The sequence below is a fragment of the Centropristis striata genome, chromosome 4 (genome assembly GCF_030273125.1).
Source record: "Centropristis striata isolate RG_2023a ecotype Rhode Island chromosome 4, C.striata_1.0, whole genome shotgun sequence".
NCBI lineage: Eukaryota > Metazoa > Chordata > Actinopteri > Perciformes > Serranidae > Centropristis > Centropristis striata.
The window spans coordinates 34,766,610-34,787,002 of record NC_081520.1 but is presented as its reverse complement, the minus strand read 5'-3'; the positions used below and the strand labels follow the sequence as shown (position 1 = coordinate 34,787,002).

The following is a 20,393-nucleotide window of genomic DNA, read 5'->3' as shown; positions in this document are numbered from 1 at the left end:
CATCGAAACAATCCTATTTTCTTTTTGTTTGTGAACACACAGATTTATTGAGACATTATTTTGTCTGGTGTTGTTCACTTCAGCATTGTTAAATCCAAAAACAGTATTATGGAACATATTCATGAATGCACTTATTCACTTTCTTGACAAAGGTTAGATAGGAAGATGAATAGCACTCTCATGTTTGTAGGTGTGGAACTACAGCAGCCAGCTAGCTTAGCTTAGCACAAAGACTGAAAAGTATGCTGGCCCTGAGACCTCACAGCGCTGCAGCTTAAGAAAACACATGCAAATACACAAAAAACAAGCAAATTGAGAAAACATCTTCATCCATTTGACAACACAAGCGCAACATTTAGAAAATGTACTGCAAAGACCACAACACAACACAATAAGAAAATACCACAACAGAAATGTTTCCAGAGTTCAAAACGATCATATCGTGCTAACCTTAACTGGCGATCAATAGCATGCTAGTGTTAGCGGCCAGCAAGACCAAGACCAACCCGGTGCCGTTGAGAGAGACCAACTAAAAAGTGTATCATTTATTTATTTGATTTGTTTAACTGCAATGTGATTGATACGGGCAAGTGGGCTAATGCTATCACATTATAAAATGAAAATATCATCATAATGAGATAACGTGATTATATCATATGCGTGTCCAGGCATGTGCATCACTTTTTAGTGTCCTCTGGAAACACTTCTGTTGTGTTGTGGTCTTTGCATCGCTTTTTCTAAATGCTGCGCTTGTGTTGACAAATTGATGAAGATGTTTTCTCAATTTGCTTGTGTTTTGTATGTTTGCATGTGTTTTCTACACCATAGAAAAGAGATGAAATGGACTCGCCTGAAAAAAAATGCAAAACAGGATGAAAACACAGCCTGTGAATGTGTGTCTTCTGACCTGCAGTGCATGGCCGTGCTCTCCTCCAGTCTCCTCCCCAGCAGTCGGGCTATAGCGGTGAACGAGTTGCTCATCCTGTAGATGTCTTTACCGCAGCCTCCCAGTAGAGACGGGTGTCGGTCGGTCAGAGCTCTGATCTCCAGCAGCAGTGTGTGGTGAAAGCTGTGCTCCATGCTGCCCAGACAGGACACCAGGTAGACCAACGAGCTGTGAGCATGAGTCTGGAGAAAGGAGACAACACGGAGACAAAGAGAAGATGTTAAAATTATAATATCTGGTGTTCTGACCCATGCTGGTACCAAACATAAAATTACACAAAGAAATAAGAAAAGAAAGAATAACATTGTCTTGTTTTTTTATGAAAAACTAACTGAAAATGTTGTGTTATAGGACAGCTTGAAAATATTGTGTCACTTCATGTGTTTTGGTAAAAAAGAGAGTGTATTTTATTTAATTCGACACATACTGGTTTGACACTTCCAAGTATTTTGCGGGGGGGGGTGTAAGTTATTTTGTTTCTAAATCACAACAAACAATAATAAATACAAACACATGCTCTGGGCAAACTTAGAAAATATAAAACAGCATTACTTTCCCATTGGGCTTTGTAATAACACATGCAAACACATTTTCTTCATTCTCAGCCTGCTTTTGGTGTAATATGTATCCAGAGCATATGTACCCTTAGACACAGATTAGGTTTGACACAGAGCCTGTTTAACGAATATTTGTTGTAGGTGCAATATCATAATAAATATAGCCCTAATTTAATCACTTATCAACTCCTTAATGGTCTGACGGCCCACTGACAGGCCCGACTGACTTTCTGCGTTTCAGAGGCTGTATTGGGCTCAAGTTTTAATGACAGAGTGAAGATAATAATCACATGAAACTAGAAGAAAATGGGTCAAAGTCAAAGTCAAATTTTATTTCTACAGCGTATTTACAAATGGCTGAGTTGCATAAAAGTGCTTCACATAAAAGTGCATATAGTGCAATAAAATACAAGATTGACAAAGGTAAAAAAGAAACAAAAAGGGTTAAAAGACATTGTCTGCAAGAGTTAAAATGAAATAAAAAAGAAGGGATAACTGAAAGGAAACTGATGGATTACAAGGGGACACTATTCCCTAGCACTTGCAAGAGGAAGACATTAATTGAAGGCAAGAGAAAAGAGGTGGGTCTTCAAGTGAGACTTAAAAGTTTTAGGGTTTTATGGGCACCCACAAGTCTCTCTTTTACAGACATGCCCACTTTATGCTAATCCCATGCAGTTTGGGGCAAAAACCTTGCAGTTTTAGTGTTACTGTGTGTGTTATTTCCCCCTATTTTATTTTAATATTTCTGCAGACTGGGGTCCCTAAACAGTCTTGGAATTGCATAAATTGGGTATGACTGGAAAGCCGAGACTCTTGTGGAATCAATGAGCCCAATTGTAAAACGTCTTCATGGATTTGGTCTTGACACAGCTGAAAATGTAAGCATTGTATGTATCTGAAATCCATACAGTGGCAAGAAAAAGTAGGTAAACCCTTTGAAATAATGTAGCTCTACATAATAATGTAACTCAGTCAAAGTATCTCTACACCCACTCAAATCTTGTTTAATTGATTAGCTCTTGATGGAGTCATTAGCCAAACGGTTCACTTACTTTTTCCACCAGCACTATGAATGTTTCATGGATGTGTCCAATAAAGACATGAAATATTATAATTGTTTGTGTGGTATTACACAGGTTCCCAGCTTGTGGTATCAACCACAATAACCGGTCTATTGACTATTTAAACATCAGTGTTTTATCCTCATTATTTAACAAGAAACAGACAAGATTTTAAGTGGTGTCAACCAGTGGACACATGAATTATTGTGTTAAGCAGATGAACAAATGTGACATGTTTCTGTAAAAGCACTCTTGCTGTGTTTCAGGGAAGAACCAAAGCCTACAAAACCTCGATTTGTGTATAAAAACTACAACAGGATTTACAACTTCTACTCTTAAAATTGCTGAGTGCTTGAACTGAAAAAAGAGAGACCTTCCTTCTGTCCTCTGACGAAGAGACAAACTGATTGATTGATGAAGAGACAGAAAGACGGACAGAGCCAACCAGGGCTCAGAGCTCAGGCACACCTTGTAACGAGGAGAGAAGAATGCAGTTACTGCACAGTTTGGGCATGTTTCACAAGCCCTCTCTGACGCGGATGCTTAAACTACCAGATAAGGTAGAACTTCACTTTCTACTGTAACGACATGCCAAGCAGGTATTTAGGAGTTTTTGAGCCTGGAGAGTGGACTGACGGTATAAATACTTTACTCGGGTGTGCACATAGACTGTATAAAATGTGTGTATGTGTATAAAATACTGTGCACTACTTCTGCAGACGGTTCAAGCTTTTATCGTTGAGATGATTCTATTTTTTAAGGACTCACTACAATACTTCCAAACATTACAGCATGAGCAGAACTTACATCATTTACAGTTTACAAGTGAGACATTTTACAGTAATACTATTAAAAGCCTGCCAGGTCAAATGAAGCCATTTCCAATCATCAAACACCACTGATCGTGTTTAATTGTCTGGAAAAAAGCTCTTGGCCTTGATTTGATGTCCATGAGTCACGACCCAATTATTATGTAAAAACCTGCAAAGGATCACAATAACAGGAAGTTTAGAAAAAAAACAGTTGTATTTAATTACATCTTTTAATGCTCTCCAAAAAAGCAATAGATACTCCTCCAGAGTGCTGATCTGACAGGACGGACACAGATCTGTAGAAAGAAATCAGTTCTGTGCACACACACACACACACACACACACACACACACACACACACACACACACACATACACACACACCCTCTGAGAAAGACACAACTTGGCAAATTCACTTTTATCAGTTCATTATCATAATTCAAACAACACTGGAAGCCAATCTCCTCTGGCGGTAGCACATGTGTTTATGTGCAGGAGATATCTGTTTAAAAACTTCATTTAATAAATGAATGATTCAGAGTTTTCGCAAAAGAAAACACTGCTTTGGTCCAGCAGTAAGCCAGATCCTTTCACTGCCCACCAACCTGTTTTCTCTTTCTTTCCTTGTTTGCTCGGTCGCTTAGTTTCCCATGACTGTCCATCAGCGCACTGATCTCTCAGCTTTATATGGAGCTGCAATCACACTAACAAGCCCCCTGCAGATACTGCGGTGGACATGAATGTCCCAGAGTGTATTAATTATTTACCACAATTAGTATCAAAAGAGGGATGATTTAGCCTTTAAAATCTGAAAATGTCTATCTGAATAGAGTAAGAGTATTGGCAAAGTAAAACATCACACTTCCCTTCACATAGGAATAATGAGTTGCTCATGTGTTGTTCAATCTTGTCTCAAGATCAGTTTGAGCTTCTTTTGTTTCTGAATTACTTCACATAAGGGACCCTTGGGAGCAATTGATAAGTTAAAAAGAGACAAGACATCACCAAGACAAAGGAGGTTGAGTTGAGAAAACCATTTGAGCAATACTTGAGAAATGGGATAAACTGAGGAGATCTCATAATTGTATGCCCCTGATCCTGATCTCAACTCTGTCTCGGTTATATGGATGGAAAATTCTCCTTCAAAATATCCAAGACATAATTAAGGGTCCCTTAGGAGAAGTAATTCAGAAACAAATTATCACAGAATTATACGAATTTGAGAAGCTCAAACTGATCTCAAAAGACAAGATTGAACAACACACGAGCAACTCATTTTTTCCTATTGGTTATTTAAACTTGATGTTGACAATTATTTGACCACTTTAATATGTTAACAAGGAAAAGAAGATAAGTTATTTTAGTCAATTCAACTGCATTCTTACTTTATGTCCTACTGGATGCTTTACTTTAATTCTTTTGTACTAGTACTAGTGTCTCCACTAGTGTCTCTAAAATGTTTTACTAAAGGGCTCCAATTACATTTGTACCTTTTGTTTTTTAAATGAATGTTTTTCCTCGAGTTATCATGTCATGCTGTCTCTCGTTGCCAGTCATTCACAACTTCAACCTTTTTGCCTTGTAACCTGAAAGCCCTTGTCAGAGGTTTTCTATTTTTTATGAGCTATGAGTGAAGATTTATTTTTACCTTGTCATTATTTGGGGTAGCTTTTATAGGCCTGAAGAGGTCAGACTGCCCAGTATTTCACAAAGTACTGGATAATAATAATCATCTTCCACCTAAACTGAGTCACCACTAAAACAGCAACATCCGTCTGATGCATTCTTAGTTATTTACATTTTGTCAAAGATAATAATTTAATAGTTAAATTGTGTCCTTATTAGGCTGTATAAGGCTGTATATTTGTGGGGATGTTGCGGTTGACTGCATGATATTGAAAGACTAATGCAGTATAATGCAAAGCAACATAAAATCAACACAAACTAAGGTTAAAGTTATGCATCAAAGCCCCTAGTTTATGGTTAGCTATAAATAACAGGGTTAAAAAAAAGTTAATTCTGCACAAAACTTCAATAATGGGATGCAATCCGCTTCCTGCTTCAAAACTTTTTGTTGTTTTTTCGTCCCGTCCACCTCCCGTGCAGCTATAAATCACATTGCTACATCACCAGCCAAAAAATGTTGCTGATTAATGTGTCTATAGTGAAAAGAAAAAGTATGTGAACCCTTTGAAATAAGGTAATTTTATGCATTAATTTGTCATAAAACGGATTAGATCTGCATATAAGTCCCAAGTATAGACAAACACGATGTGCTTAACCTAATACCACACAAACAATTATAATATTTCATGTCTTTATAGGACACATGCATAAAACATTTAAAGTGCTGGTGGAAAAAGTAAGTGAACCCTTCGGCTAAGGACTCCATCAAGAGCTAATCAATGAAACAAGATTTGAGCTACTTTGACTGAGTTATATTATTATTACTATTAGGTTATGTAGGGCTATGTAATTTCAAAGCCTTCACTTACTTTTTCTTGCCATTGTATGGATTTCAGATACGTAGAATGCTTACATTTTCAGCTGGCAACTGAAGAAAGTCACAAACTGGCAGCAGGTGAATGGGCTGAACACTGGCCATAGAATTCAATCAACACATTTCTAGAACAGCATACAGCTAAAAAAAAATTATGTTAGTTTTTAAAAAGTAAGATTTACAACAGGACTGTTATGTTTGACAGAGTTACAGTGTAGAGGGGTTTTCTTTCTCAGTGTAACATGATTAATGTGATATATGATGAGCTAACACACAGTAAGTGCAGAAACACTATAGACTGACTCTCTTAATGGGGTAAAAGAAGCCAGAAAGAGTGTTGTGCAATCCTGTTACACAAGTGTGTGTGTGTGTGTGTTTGTGTGTGTGTGTGTGTGTGTGTGTGTGTGGCACAAACCCACAGGAGGTACTCTCCACTGCCATCACCAGGAGGCCTCTGCAGAGGCATTTCCCAGAAAACATGGGTTATTTTCCAAATGGTTCCAATGTGAAGAAAGACAGGACGCTGAGGTCCGACCAACTGTGTGCATGCTTGTGTGTATTTGTGTCTGTGCTGGGTTGGCACATTTCTCGACGAGAAGATTGAGGAGGAAAGGTTGCCCTCGGGTTATAGAAAACTGTATTATGGTTTCCAGCTTAATGATCTCTGCGTTTGTGACAGTCCTGCCATATTTCCCCCTTTTGTTAATTTGACCAAATTGTCGTAAAACTGCCTGAAAATGGACCCAGAGGAAAAGAGTGGGTGGGGGCCCTCACCCTGTCCTGCTGTCACCTTTATCACTGCACACACACACACACACACACACACACACACACACACACACACACACACACACACACACACATGCACGCATTACAGTCTGACTTCATCCGACCTATCATTACACAGTATTGGGTAGACAGCCATGTATTACTTACCACGTCAGCTGACGAATGGCAGTGGATGTTTAGGGGGAGATAGCAGGTCAACAATAAATGTCACATAGAAATGGTGGACATCATCAGAAAGCTGGGGATCTGGAGATTAATGTGAGCAGCATTGTGTGTCAAGTTGTTTTGGTGAAAAATATTTGATTGATATTCAAATACAATAGCCTAAAATAGCACATTTTAATGCAACTATGAGGTTATTGCCCTAAACTGCATGTTATCAGCATGCCTATAACTAGGCATGTATGTAAAGAGGAGACCTGTGGGAACCCAGAGAGCCCATTTTAATTCAGAGATCATGACGTCAGAGGTTACATGACTGCTTTGAAAAAAATCGCCATGTTACGCCAAAAACAGCCCAACTTTGCAGCATTATTTCGCCAACTTCCCAACATGATATCCAGACAGGTTTGGTACCAATGGATTATAGTTTTTACAGAGATCTCCAGTATATACTTAAAACTGAGCCCGCTACAGCCTCTGAAAAAAAAAGGCAAAAATTCCAATGACCAGCCAGCAGTCTTAAAAAATGCATTGGAAGATGCAAACCACTGCCAACTACTAACAAAATTGCATGTATTTCCTCTCGAAGTTGACCTCATATGAGGCTAATGTCATGAATGCTTACCCAATGTGCCTGTCACTGCTGTGGTGTGTGAAATATATGTGGATTATACACTATCCACTATCTGGTGTATGTCTTGTATTGACCTTTGTATTGCCCTGAGTCTTTTGCCCTGGGTTCCTAAGCATCCACTGTGTTGCTATATACAACAGACCGTAGGTGTTTTAAAGCCTGGCCAACAGAAGGATCTACTCCAAAGCACTTTCAGATGGGAATGAAAGGTAATATAAACAGAAGAATTAGGAGTGTTAATAGAAACCATCAGATGAACAATACTAAGATTCTACAGCCACGATAGTGCCTGTACCTCACAATGACAATGGTAACATGTTGATGTTTAACAGGTTAAGTGTGTAAACATGCTAACATTTGCTAATTAGCACTAAACACAACGTACAACTGAAGCTGAAGGGAGTGTCATTAGTTTTGCAGGTATTTGATCATAAACCAAAGTATGAAACAAATAAGAACTTTGATCTGATGATGAGGAGAATGTGAATGTCGGCATTTTATTTAAAGCCAAAAATGTGCCCAATGGCGCAGTGTGGAGCCCAATTTCATGGCGAGCCATCCAATAAACCCTGTTCAGACGCCTAACATGTGTCTTGGGTGATTGGATGACAATTGGACACCTCTAAGTACGTTGGTTCACACCTAAGATCTTTGACACACTTGTATTATATCTCTACGGGCAGAGGACGCCAGTTGAGTACAGGCGGCCCTTCAATGTGGCCCAGGACACATTCGCATACACACACTGCTAAAAGAATGTGTCCATATGCAGCCCAGACCACCTCTGAATGTGATCTAAGAAATTCGATCTCAGTGTCAATCTCACAATGCATCTTGGGTATATTCACAGCTGCACTAAGAGCTGTCCACTGGTGATGGGATCACCCACGATGCATGTTAATGGCAGGTCCGAAAACGGCCATAGAGCCACACTGCTGTCTGAAATCTCTGTTTTTTCTTCTCCAAGGGTGTCAGGCAGTTGACACTTGACGACTGACCTTCCACTGTGTGTATGTGAGTGTCTGAGACAGCTCAGCCTTTAGCTATCCTCCCTCTCCAGCCCATCAGGCAGCGGCAATGCCACCTTGCAGTTTGCTCCAGTTGCTTGGCTAATTAACCTGTAATCAGCAGCTCATGTGTTTTCCCAAAGGCCAATCACAGTCAACTAATGGCTCAAAAACCGCTTTTTACGTCAAAAGAAGTGCCATTAGAGGGAAATGAGCAGCCAAGTCTGCAGGGCAGCCAAATGTTTAACTCGGGAGTTGGCCAAAATGAGGCTCATGGGACAAATTTAACAAACTCTGAAACACATTCTGATGAGCCTATTGTAAGTCTTCCAAAAATGTATATTAGCTTTAGTAGTAGTATATTGAAAAATGAATATCTTCTGTATTAAATTTGTACATAATACCACAAAGTTCTGCTACATAAGTGCAGCTAAGGGTTTCCCGTCTTGAAGAATAAGAAGTAATACAACTTTTATTTTACTTTTCTCAAAACATGTATAAAGAAGTACCTTTCCTGCAGTGACTAATCCCCTAATAATTGTGTCATGCTTGCACCATTAGGCTGACAGGACTGCTCTTTAACTGTTCTTTCAAATTAGATTTTTTTTTTCTCTCCCCACCAGGACAGCACTTTGTTGTGTTTCTTCTTCTCTATTCAGCTGTAGAGAGACAAGAGTCTGCGTGTGTTTGTTTAGGACAGACACTTCGGATGCAGTGTAAAACCTCCGGATGTGCCCGGGCTGTCCGGTGGGTGAGTGTGTGTTTTATACTTGGCAAAACAACAGAGAACGAGTCATGTGAGAGAGCAGCCAGTTCCTCCCTACCCATTGAAATAATCACTGCTGCCTGTTTCAGAGTGTGTCAATACCCACTGCTAGGCATACTTAAGGTGCATTAATAGTATTTTTACAGGAATTTGAGTATTTTTGCAGCCTGCCCCTCTCTACTACAAACAGCCGTTTACTGCAAAAAAATCTAACAACACGCACCACCTGTGTGTGACAGCTAATGTGTCGTTCACAGTACACAGCCTTAGCCCTGATTTTCTATTCGCCAACAGTTCTTGGAGTTCCCCGACAAAAGCCCCAGATCAGAGACAAATCGACGCTGGCTCTGGACTCACAAATTGGCTCTCAAGCAATATGTGTAAACTGTTCAAAGACGCAAGCTGAGAGGCTGCCCAATGCATTGCAGACACGTTCCAGATATCTCACAGGCTAAATATCTGGAGTCCAGATACAGCCAATGAGAGAGCAAGACATGGTTTGAGGGAGAACCTGGGGTTAGGGCCGCCTGTAACAAAAAACGTAACTGTATGTGCTGCTTTTGAAACAAGGACCAAAGGTTGTTTTTTTTACACCAAGAGGAAACTGGCTATAAAAAGTAAAGACATGTGGAAAGAGGCTATTTTGTGAACATGTGTGCCAGTGAAAACATCAACAAAGATGATTACTGTTTTCGTGACAAAATGTAGTTTGGAGACCAGACTTAGTCATCGGGGATTCCTCATAGTGAAAGATCTTTTAGTTTGTGAGTCCCTGTGGCCAGTCAGTAATGTCGTGTGAAAACCACTTCAAAACAGCAAGTCATGTAGTGTGAGATAGGCATAAGAAGTTCTGAGGAAGACTGATTTCAAGGACGTCATTTGCTTCTTATTTCCTTCAGACAATTTCTTTTTTCTCTTGTCTCTTTATGTTCTTTAACTGGAGCTTACAGGAATAATTGCAAATTCTCCTTTAAAGAAATGCTTTGAAATAGTAAGACATTTTTGGAAATGCACATTAAATTTCTCTTAGAGAGTTAGATGAGAACATTGATTCCACTTTGTACAGAAAATATCTACAACCTCGATTCCAAAGAAGTTTGGATGCTGCGTTAAGAATGCATCAAATTCACAATTCAGTACAAAGATGATTAGTTTTTAACATATTTATGTTGTGTTTTTACAGTTTTCAGTTCAATATACATCACAAAGGATTAGTCAGTGATTGCATTCTGTTTTATTTAACTTTAGACACCATCCCAACTTTTGTTGTAGCTGAAGCCTACAGCTTAGCTTAGCACATAAGGTGCAAACAGCAGGAAACAGATAGCATGGCTCTGTCTAAAGGTAGCAGAATCTTCCTACCAGCACCTTTAAAGTTCACTGATTATCATGTTATATCTCTTTTGCTTAATCCATCCAACAGGGGTCGTCAACTACATTCGTCCAAGGGACAGACTTTTTCTAAACAGACACTGTGGGGGCTGAACTTTTAATATGAAAAAAAGATATATAATGTACTTATGCCTAGTTAGACTATCATTGTTTGATATTTTGACTTTCTTATTAAATGAATGCTATTTTTTTGCCTATATCAGTGTCAACAGACTCCGGATAAACATTGGAAATCCAGAATGATAACCAGATACTTAACTAGAAAATGCTGTTAGACTTCCGCTAAGGAGGCAGTTCACTGAGGAGTGACAGTGATAAACTCAAACGTCATTGTAAATATGCTAAATACAAGAACGCATGTTTTTCCTCCTCACATTAGACTATTTTTCTGCGTGCCGGGCTGGAAGCTTTAACTTGATGATCGCTGCCATACAAATATAAATATACAAACATAAAAGTGTAAGATGCACAGTTTGCCATTTTATTGGAGGTATTACTTGGCTGTGAACTAGGCCTGTCATGATAACACATTTTTTAGGATGATATATTTTCCCAGAAACTGTCACGATAAACTATAGTAATGATGTATCGGTGTGGTTTTAGTTTTATAACGATATCAGAGCATAATAAGTACATCCTTTTCCACAGCAATGAATTTTTTAATCTCGAGAATATAAAACATTGGAACTGAAATGTGGAAAAGAAATATTAAAATATCCTACATAAATAAAACATAAATAAATAAACTACAACCAAAACAAATAAAATAGACTTTCAGGCTCTGTTAACAAAACATTGCAATGAGATAATCATTATGTATTATATTATTTGATTATTAAAATAACATATAAGCAGCTGGAGTGGCTGCTTGGGAAATATCGCTTTTTTGCAATTTGTACTGCCTGTCAAACATTTGCAGCATTACTTTAAACACAAGCACAAAAAGTCACACATGTAAACATTATATTGAGTCCAGGAAAAAAATATCACGTCCATTTTTATATATCGAAGGATAAGTCGATATAGTAATTATTGTGACAGGCTTAGTGTGAACTGTGAATTCCTGGAGTCTACTCAAATACACACTTCTTGTTGAGAAAACTTGTTAATGTGTGTGTTTTGATTGTGCGTGTGTACCTCACTGATGATTCCCACGGCTCCATGGATTTTGGCCACGTGACCCAGGAGAGCAGGGCACTGTTGTCCCACAATCCTCAGCGTCGGCAGAAAGCTGACCAGTGAGGACGGGCTGGCTGCTGACACATCCACAAGCGCGCCCAGTAGGGCCTCGGTAATGGATTGGTCTCCTAGGTAACTGACTAGTGTGGGCACCTGTGGGCTCAACATCTGTTCGGGTGAGAAGGAGAGAAAGCATTATTCATTAGTTCTGGTAATCGCAGTAATCTTGTTACCGTTTTGGCACCAACACTCGATACTAAACAGAGGCTGGATGAGTCTTTAATGACAGAGGTGAGAGGATTGACCCGGGAGCGAGATGACCAGACTGCTGACTAATAATAATAACAAAAGCTTGACCGTAGGACAGTCTGGACAGAATGAGTTCCTGCTCATTATCTGGACTGGTCTGGGTGCACCAGACTGGACTGGCTCAGACTAACAGCGCCCACCATCACCGGCCCTCCTACTGCTACTCTATGAGTCACTTGTTCTGGTTAATCATATTAATATCAAACATGTGGGGTTTTTTTTTACAGGAGAAAAACATAAGTTATAACTATCATATTAGACATGTTTAATATGTTAAATATTGCATCAGTTCCCGTACAGGAATATTAGGATGCAGAAAATTTTGTAACATAAATCCTCTGTGTGTCTGTGTGTGGGGGGTTGGGATTAGAATAACTCCAGATGCTGCTTTGCTTTCTCCGGTGCGTGTACGTGCAGAACGTGTGAGTGAGTCTATCTGTGTTTTACCACCATGTGCATGGTTGCTGGTATGTGGTACTTTTCCATCGTGTTTGAATATCAGTTGCTCTGCTTTGAAAGATGCAGGATTAAGGGAATTCCTACAGAGAAATGTCTGCCCCCCATGCACTGCTCCATTTCCCCACTAACTATGTTCCTGTGGCTTTTTTCAATATTTCAACATGAGCTCATTACAGGAAATGATGAAGTTGAGTGGTAAGAGGTCTGATTAAGCTTGACTCATGGGCATAAATGCTACAAAAAATGCTTCATGTAAACTGAAGCCAAGTTAAATGTAAATGTTTGCCATGGCCACAGAGACTCAGTTCTGATTTAGCTGGATAGTGCTTTACTTTCAGAAACTCATTATCTTTATATTATAGAATATAATACAGCTGGAAGGCTGCTTGTTTAAGGTGTTACTAGGCTTCTGAAACAATTATTTCAAGGCTGAAAAATGTAATGACGACAAAAGGTATTTTAAAAATATGGCAAAATATAATACAGGGTATACACAGAAATACTTAAGTTGAATTTAATACCTTTTAATACCTTTTTTAATACCAACACGACATTGATCTTTGCAAAAACTCCTGAACCTCAGCTCGCAATGTTGATGCACACTGAGTTTGCTGTCTTTGGCTCCCGTTGCGGTCTTTTGGAGAGGGCTGCCTTGTTTTTGGCTAATTTCATTTACTACCTTTTAATACCCTGCGGCAACCCTGTATTATCTATTTTGATCACTGGGAAAGAGACAGTGGTACATGTTGGATAATTCACTTCAGCCCATGCAGTTATAAAAACTTGTCTGTCTTGTGCTTTATTTCTAATAAAACTACATAAAAAAAACTCATAAACACTCACAAGTGGATGTTGCTCAGCAACAATCTGAATGAGTCTGATCAGGTGTTGCTGCTCCGGAGATTCCAGCTGTGACATCATCGCAGTGAGGTTGCCTAGGTGACAGTGGATGGTGTCTGGTTGTCTGGGGTAAACTGAAGGTAACACCCGTAACAGCATGTGGTTACCTGCCAGAGAGAGAGACAGAGAGAGCAAACTGTCAATAAACTTCATAGACAAATACAAACTTTGTGATCACCATTTCCACATTATATGTTTTTGGAGGAAACTTTCGTATTTCTAGTAACTTAGTTATAATAACACCCCTTTTTACTGAGTTCACACTGCAAGAACTAGATTCTGTCGTAGTTCTAGAAACGATGTTATCACAAACTTTTTCAGCTCCAATTTTGCACCACAAAAGGAACCAAGAGTGACGTAGGTGTACAGTAATTGGTTCCACAAATCTAAGTGTACGTTAATTGTTTGAACAAAGCCAGCGACCGCCATTTTTTGAAAGCCTGTTAGTCATGTAAACAACTGACACCATAAAGCACAAACAACCACTAGTAACAAAAAAAGTGAAACAAATACAAATGGGCAGACAGTGAAGTCCAGGCTTGACTAAACATAGATGTCACTCAGGAAATGCAATGTGATATCAACTCATAAACCGCCAGCCGGCTTAAGTGAAGAACATCTATCTGTATAATGCAAAATGTAGCATTCATTGCAGGACTGTTTTATTAGACTGCATTGGTTTTTAATTGGTGTACCTAATAAATTGGTGACTTACTCCATCTGACTTCTTGTTATTGATGTTGCCGCATTCCCAGATCTCCAAGATGAACTTGGTGACTTTACATTATTGATACATTACCAAGAGAACTGAAGGCCAAAACTATGAAGATCAGACCCAAGTCACATCAAACCTTTAAGCTGTTTGTGGTGTTTTACAGTAACAATATGCATATTTGCTGTAAATGTTATTTTCCTCAGAAAATGATCCCCCATCATGATACAACATCTGTGTTCAGTAAATAAAACTGTCTCCATTTGTAGCGTTAGTATTTTTTCAATGAAGCTGATGCAGGAAAAAGAAAGTCAGTGCTGACGCACAACTGGACATAAAGGCATTTGTAAAAATCAGCACGCAACCCAACAAAACCCACGGCATTACCCAACAGCCTTTGACTCACGTATGAAACATCTTTAAATGATTCACATAACTGAACAAAGACCCTTGTTTTCAAATGGTAGCATCATTAGTGGTGACATTTCAAGGTTTTAAACAATGGCTTCTGTGTCCCTGAGTGAACCAAATGACAGGAGATATTGTAGATTTATACTTAACTATAATAACAGTTTGGAACCTAATATAACAAATGTATAGAAAAAAAAGATGCACCGAGGATAAATGGTGTTGATGTTTGGGGATTTGTTCCAATACTTTATCTAATTTACAGGACTGATGGAAAAACTGAAAGAAAGATGGTCTGAGAGAACTGTTAAACAACAGATTGATGTCTAATGAGAAGTAATGAATGGAGTGTGGATAATCAGACACAGCGAAAAACAGAAGCACTGTCCTAAACCCAAACGGCACAAGTTCTCCTACTTCATGGAGAAGGGAAACAAGAGGTCAAAATTGCCAGGTTTTATTTTTATGAACAGCGCACCTGCTTAAAACAAAATGAAGCTGTCCTGGTGCAGCAAAAATATTCTCCCTATTCCAAGCATTGAAGGCCCGGATACACCAGTGTCAGGCCATTGGTGAGCATCGGTGGCTCTAGAAATGTGTCCTGCACCTTTGGTACAAGTCGGACCCTTGGCTGCATCTTACTGGCTGATTGAGCATGTTGAATTGGTGGGGGAACCCGTCAGTGAGAGAAATCGCTCTGACTGTCCGTTCAACTTAAATGAATCAGGGTCAGAAAAGAGAAATTAAGCTTTGAAAAGGCCTCCAGTAGAGGTTTAAGGGGACATATTATAAAAAAAAACTCACTTATTATCGTTTGTTCACACACAGTTGGGTATCTGGAGCGCTTATTAACCCACAAATCCACAATATTTTGGAATATACCTCTCCCTTTTGAGTGTCCCCACCCATGGCTTAAGAAGATGTGCCATAATTTTAGCAGACTTAACTTTTTTTGGGAGGGGGCATAGAGAGACAGGTGCCATAATGGAGCGTATCAGGTAGCTGGTGAATAAAGGTAAATTTAGACAGACAGTGCAAGAAAAATGAAAGCATGTCAACATGTCATACTAGAAACCATAGCTAGAAACCCAAGTATGACCCTGAAATGAAGTATGAAGTATCTCCCTTCCTTTAAAACAGGTTAATTAAAACCAAAAACATTAAGCTCATGAAAGAAAAAGTCACCAAAATCATTAGTATTCATAATCTGAGAACCATGACTGTTTGCACAAACTTTAGAGGCAATCCATCCAATGCTTGCTGAGATATTTTAGTGTGGACTAAAGCAGTGAACCGATGAACCGAGTGACATAGTGATCCTGAGAGCCATGCCACTGTAAATTTTGATTCAAACAGTAAATCTTGAAGCAAAAATTACAGTATTTCTCATATTTATTTATCATGAACATCTGGTCCATAATAATTCAAACAGCTAGTAGCTCATGTGGTAAACTTTTGTCATATTCAATAGTCTTACTGCAGCAACCTAACTTAATAAATGGTTTCACTCAACAGGTGATTCACATCAATAAATCACTTTAATCACAGGCTTTATCCTGTAACAGACAACAGAGAGGACTGCCTGTTCTGTACTGTTCTGTGCGGAGGCAGAGAGGGAAAAGGAGTGCATATAAATATTTAGAAGATGGCCGCTGGCTCTTGCTATGTCCCTTTCTCTTCCCTTTAATCATAGATTATATCGTATTACTTCACACGAACACATCTCTACACTTAGGACACAAATCACCATAAAAAGAGACATAGAGAACCTGTACAGAGACAGAGAGCTGGCAATAACCATAAAGTTGGGGTTGTAGCATTTACAGGTCTGTTCAGAGGAATGTTAAAAGGCAGGAGGAGATGAGAGTCACAGGATTTATAGAGTGGACCTGTTAGAGCACACTCATCCACATCTAAACACACAGACAGTACATGTGAGACATAAATATGCTTTTGATAAGGATAAGGAAGAAACCTGCCAACTCGAGCATCTCTAACGTTAACGATCAATTCATCGATTAATCTCTATCTTATCTTCACAGTAATCTTCATATTTAAATGTGTTTTCTGTTTAAATAAGTTTTGGATCAAATTAAACCTCGTAATTCATGCTAGCAAGGTTTGATACAGTAAGCTAGTTTTGCTCAAATTAATACTCTTGTATTTCTGTGTGTTTTATAATTGTCATGCACATTTCAGTTTGCAAACTGTAGCTTTATCCAACTTAATTCTCATCTTATTGGCTTATTCACTGTTGCAGAACTGAACGCTCTGCCGTGTTTCTGTTCAGTCAGTACTGGTACGCAGTCATAGATAAAATTAAAATAAAAAAATACACAGATCGATTAAAAATTGCTCGTGATCGACAAAATTCTTAAAGACCATTAATCGATCATCAACTAATTTTTCCCATCCTTACTTTTGATTACTGATCAAATAAACATACTGACCCATATTTTATTTTGATAAACCTCCTTACAGCTTCCTCTGTGTGTGTGTGTGTGTGTGTGTGTGTGTGTGTGTGTGTGTGTGTGTATGCGTGTGTGTGTGTGCGCGCGCGCGCAGTATCTGACCTTCATTCCTTCATTCCAGCATACACCCAACCCATCATCATGACTTACAAATCTCAATAAAATATCCTGTAATGACCTTTGGTTCTTTAGCACACAAAGGCGACATTTTCTCAGACATTTTTCCAAGAACACTGAGAACGGATCTTTCAAACTATTGTTAACTTTATGTGAGGAGGCAGGAGACATGATGGCTTTCTTTTGCTGTGCTGTTTTTCCAAATGTCACATTAGAATCCCAAGGTGAGTCACAAAGAGACATTTACCAATTCTGGAGAGACACTTTAATACAGCAATTGGCTATATTTTTACATAAGAGGACCCTAAAACAGTCTGAGTCATGGGGAAATGATTTTTAGTAACTTTGCTGTGATATGGCTGAAGTAAGAAGCCATTCAATCCAACAGCAATGGCAAAATCATAAATTGAAGGTGTCACTAACCGTGCTGGGATCGGTTCATCTAAATCAAAATAACTTTCCACACAACACATTTTTGGACCCAAAAGTCTATAACCCCAAGTGGATCAAGATACTTTTAAACTGGGATAAGGGATTGCACATATATGAGTGAAGAGCCAAAATAAGGTGTTTCATATTTCCCTAAAGCCCAGCCATATTTCCTACAGTATATAAAAATGGCTTTATGAAATGTAATAACAATAATAACTGAAAAGGTGAAAGAAATGTGTCTTTTCTGGCATGTTATAAATGCTAAAGATGTGTGTGTTGCAGCTATGAAGCAATTGGTTGTTTGGACAAGGATATAATTCATATATATTATTTTCTCAAGTAGTTATTCATTATTCAGTCTCCAGCAAATTGTGATCATAAGTACCAAGGAACAATACATGTTACATTTTCCAGTGTCAAATTTTTGTCAAATCATTAGTCAATAATGAGTCCACATGTTAACATAAGCACTAAGCTTGTTAGCATGTTAACATTTCGTGATAAGCACTTAACACAAAGTACAACGGAAGCTGATTGCGACGTTCTCAGTTTTGCAGGTATTTGGTCATAAATGAAAAAAAAAAAAACTAGATGGTGGCGCTAGATCAAAAGTCAGGGAATCCTCAAACTCTATCAACTCAATTTTGCTTGTTAAAAAGTGAATAAGCTGGGTGCAAAATAAGGTGCAAGGGACACAAGGGTTCTTTAAGTAACTAAGTAAGCCAATCAGAGTGTCACCTCCTGTTCCCTTTAAATGTCAGGTGTGCCTGCAAATTGGAGAAGCAAGTGTTTCTGTTAACTGCATATGAACCAATGCATCAATGACCTACTGAACTGTGTATGAATGTTGTGCACCCACCATTTTCCATGGTTTTCTTGATAATAACCAAAATCATTACCAAGAAAACCATGGAAAATGGCTAGATATCAGCTCTAAAATTAAACTCTTATGAACAATTTTTGTTGTTATCATTATATTTGTCCAAACAAATGTACATTTAGTTGTACCAGGCATTAAAATGAACAAGAGATTGGAGAAAACAAGGGTGGTCTCATAATTCTATGACTATATGTTGCCGCATTTTGCAATCTGAATATTTCACCATTTAAATAGCAGGAAAATGCTGCACCAATGACTTTAGACCATTTTTTAGCTGCCAATGGCACGACTGCTTTCTGTTCCCTCTAGATAACAACAGCACATTTTAAACAACACTCATCTTAAGTACATCTGCTTAATATAACGTCAGAGCTGGTCGTGAAAATGCATCAGTGTGAAACTCAACGACAGTTGCACCCTACACTTTATGCCAGGTGTTTTCTGTCTATAGACCAAACAATTAATCGACTATATTTCAGCTTTATGTTGGACAAAGACAGGAATATTCCATTAATATCCCGCAATGCACATGACCTGCCAAAAGACAGTGGAATCTTATGCAAGGGAGGTTATTGTACAGAACAAAAATGCAGAGCTCAGCACAAATGCTCTTCAGGGGGATGATTTTGGATAGCTGTACAGCTTAAATGTGTTTTCTGTAGCTTCCAACACTCATTTTGTGTATGCATGCCCTGAAAGCCGTAAATCACATGGCTCGGGTAACCTCAGGTGGGCGAGGGAGAGGGAGAGACTGTCAATTCAAAAAATAGACAGGATTCAAATGTCTCCCAAAAAGCCCATATCTGTGAGATTCTGTGCATTTTTCTTGCATAAGGGAATCTCCCCCCTTGCAAGCCAAGTATTCAGCACCATATGAAATGAAACTGCTCAGCTCTCTGGAAAGGATCCAGTTACCAGACTGCAAAAAGACATGTAAGGGTTTTCATCACGTGCACACATGACTCAAAGTATTTCATGCATAAAACTATTTTATATCTAAATCATAAAGTGAAAACCATAACAACAGACCAGATGTTTGCCAGAGTAATTCACAGACACTCCACAGTCTCTCCTGCAAGGTTTAAACTCCATGACCATCCTCCCCTTTCACCTAGATAACTTCACCCGTACAGACTCTGCCTGTGTGCGAAAGACAAAATGTTCTGTCCATTCTAAATTGGACTTCCTCTTTGTCCTTTTTCCAAAGGATACAAGAAGCATCAGTCACTCTTTCAGACTACGAGTCCCTAACAGACTTATCAGTCAGCACAGCTTCCACTAATTGCTGAGTCAGCAGAAATAAAGAGCAGCTGGAGGTCTAGTTGACACATCTGCAGGCTTAACATCGTATCATATGAGTGTACAGTCATTTCAATAAGTCAGACTTAAACACAAAAGTGGAATATTTGTCATGCAAAAGCAATTTCTGAACTGATGCAGATATGGTATCATCTGAAAATACTGAGTTGAGTTTAAGAAAGTCTGCCGTCATGGTTACAAACAAGGAGATGAGAGGCAATTCCAGTTCTCCTTTCTGAAGTAAAATATTTGGCCATTGATCCATCACAGGTTTTGACCACAGAATATATAAAATAAGTGGACCTAGACTGTGATGTCATCCATTAGTTTGTGGACTCCCATTTTGAAGCCTTTTCGTTGTCGCCATCTTGGTTTTTTGGAACCACATGTAACCATATTTGGATGAGAGGGTGCTGCAGTGAGAAGTAGGGTAATTTTCTCTTTATCAGACTTCTTAAAGCTACCAGTGGAGTCGCCCCCTGCTGGTCATTAGAAAGAATACAGGTGTAAAGTACTTCCGCATTAGCTACACTTTTCAGCCACTCATTTATACAATCTATTGATCCACCTACATTGACAAAACTTTTCAATAAACTTGT

General features: G+C 38.8%; 1 protein-coding gene across 1 annotated transcript in view; it reads right to left on the bottom strand.

Annotated features, from left to right (window-relative positions):
• veph1 (ventricular zone expressed PH domain-containing 1) overlaps positions 1-20,393 on the bottom strand; it is a 117,195-nt gene that overhangs the window by 51,988 nt on the left and 44,814 nt on the right. The window contains exons 5-7 of the mRNA XM_059331038.1: positions 13,419-13,582; positions 11,766-11,975; positions 908-1,128 (exon numbers count right to left, since the gene is read on the bottom strand). Of these exons, the coding sequence (XP_059187021.1) occupies positions 908-1,128; positions 11,766-11,975; positions 13,419-13,582 (595 nt within the window). The remainder of the gene's footprint in view (positions 1-907; positions 1,129-11,765; positions 11,976-13,418; positions 13,583-20,393) is intronic.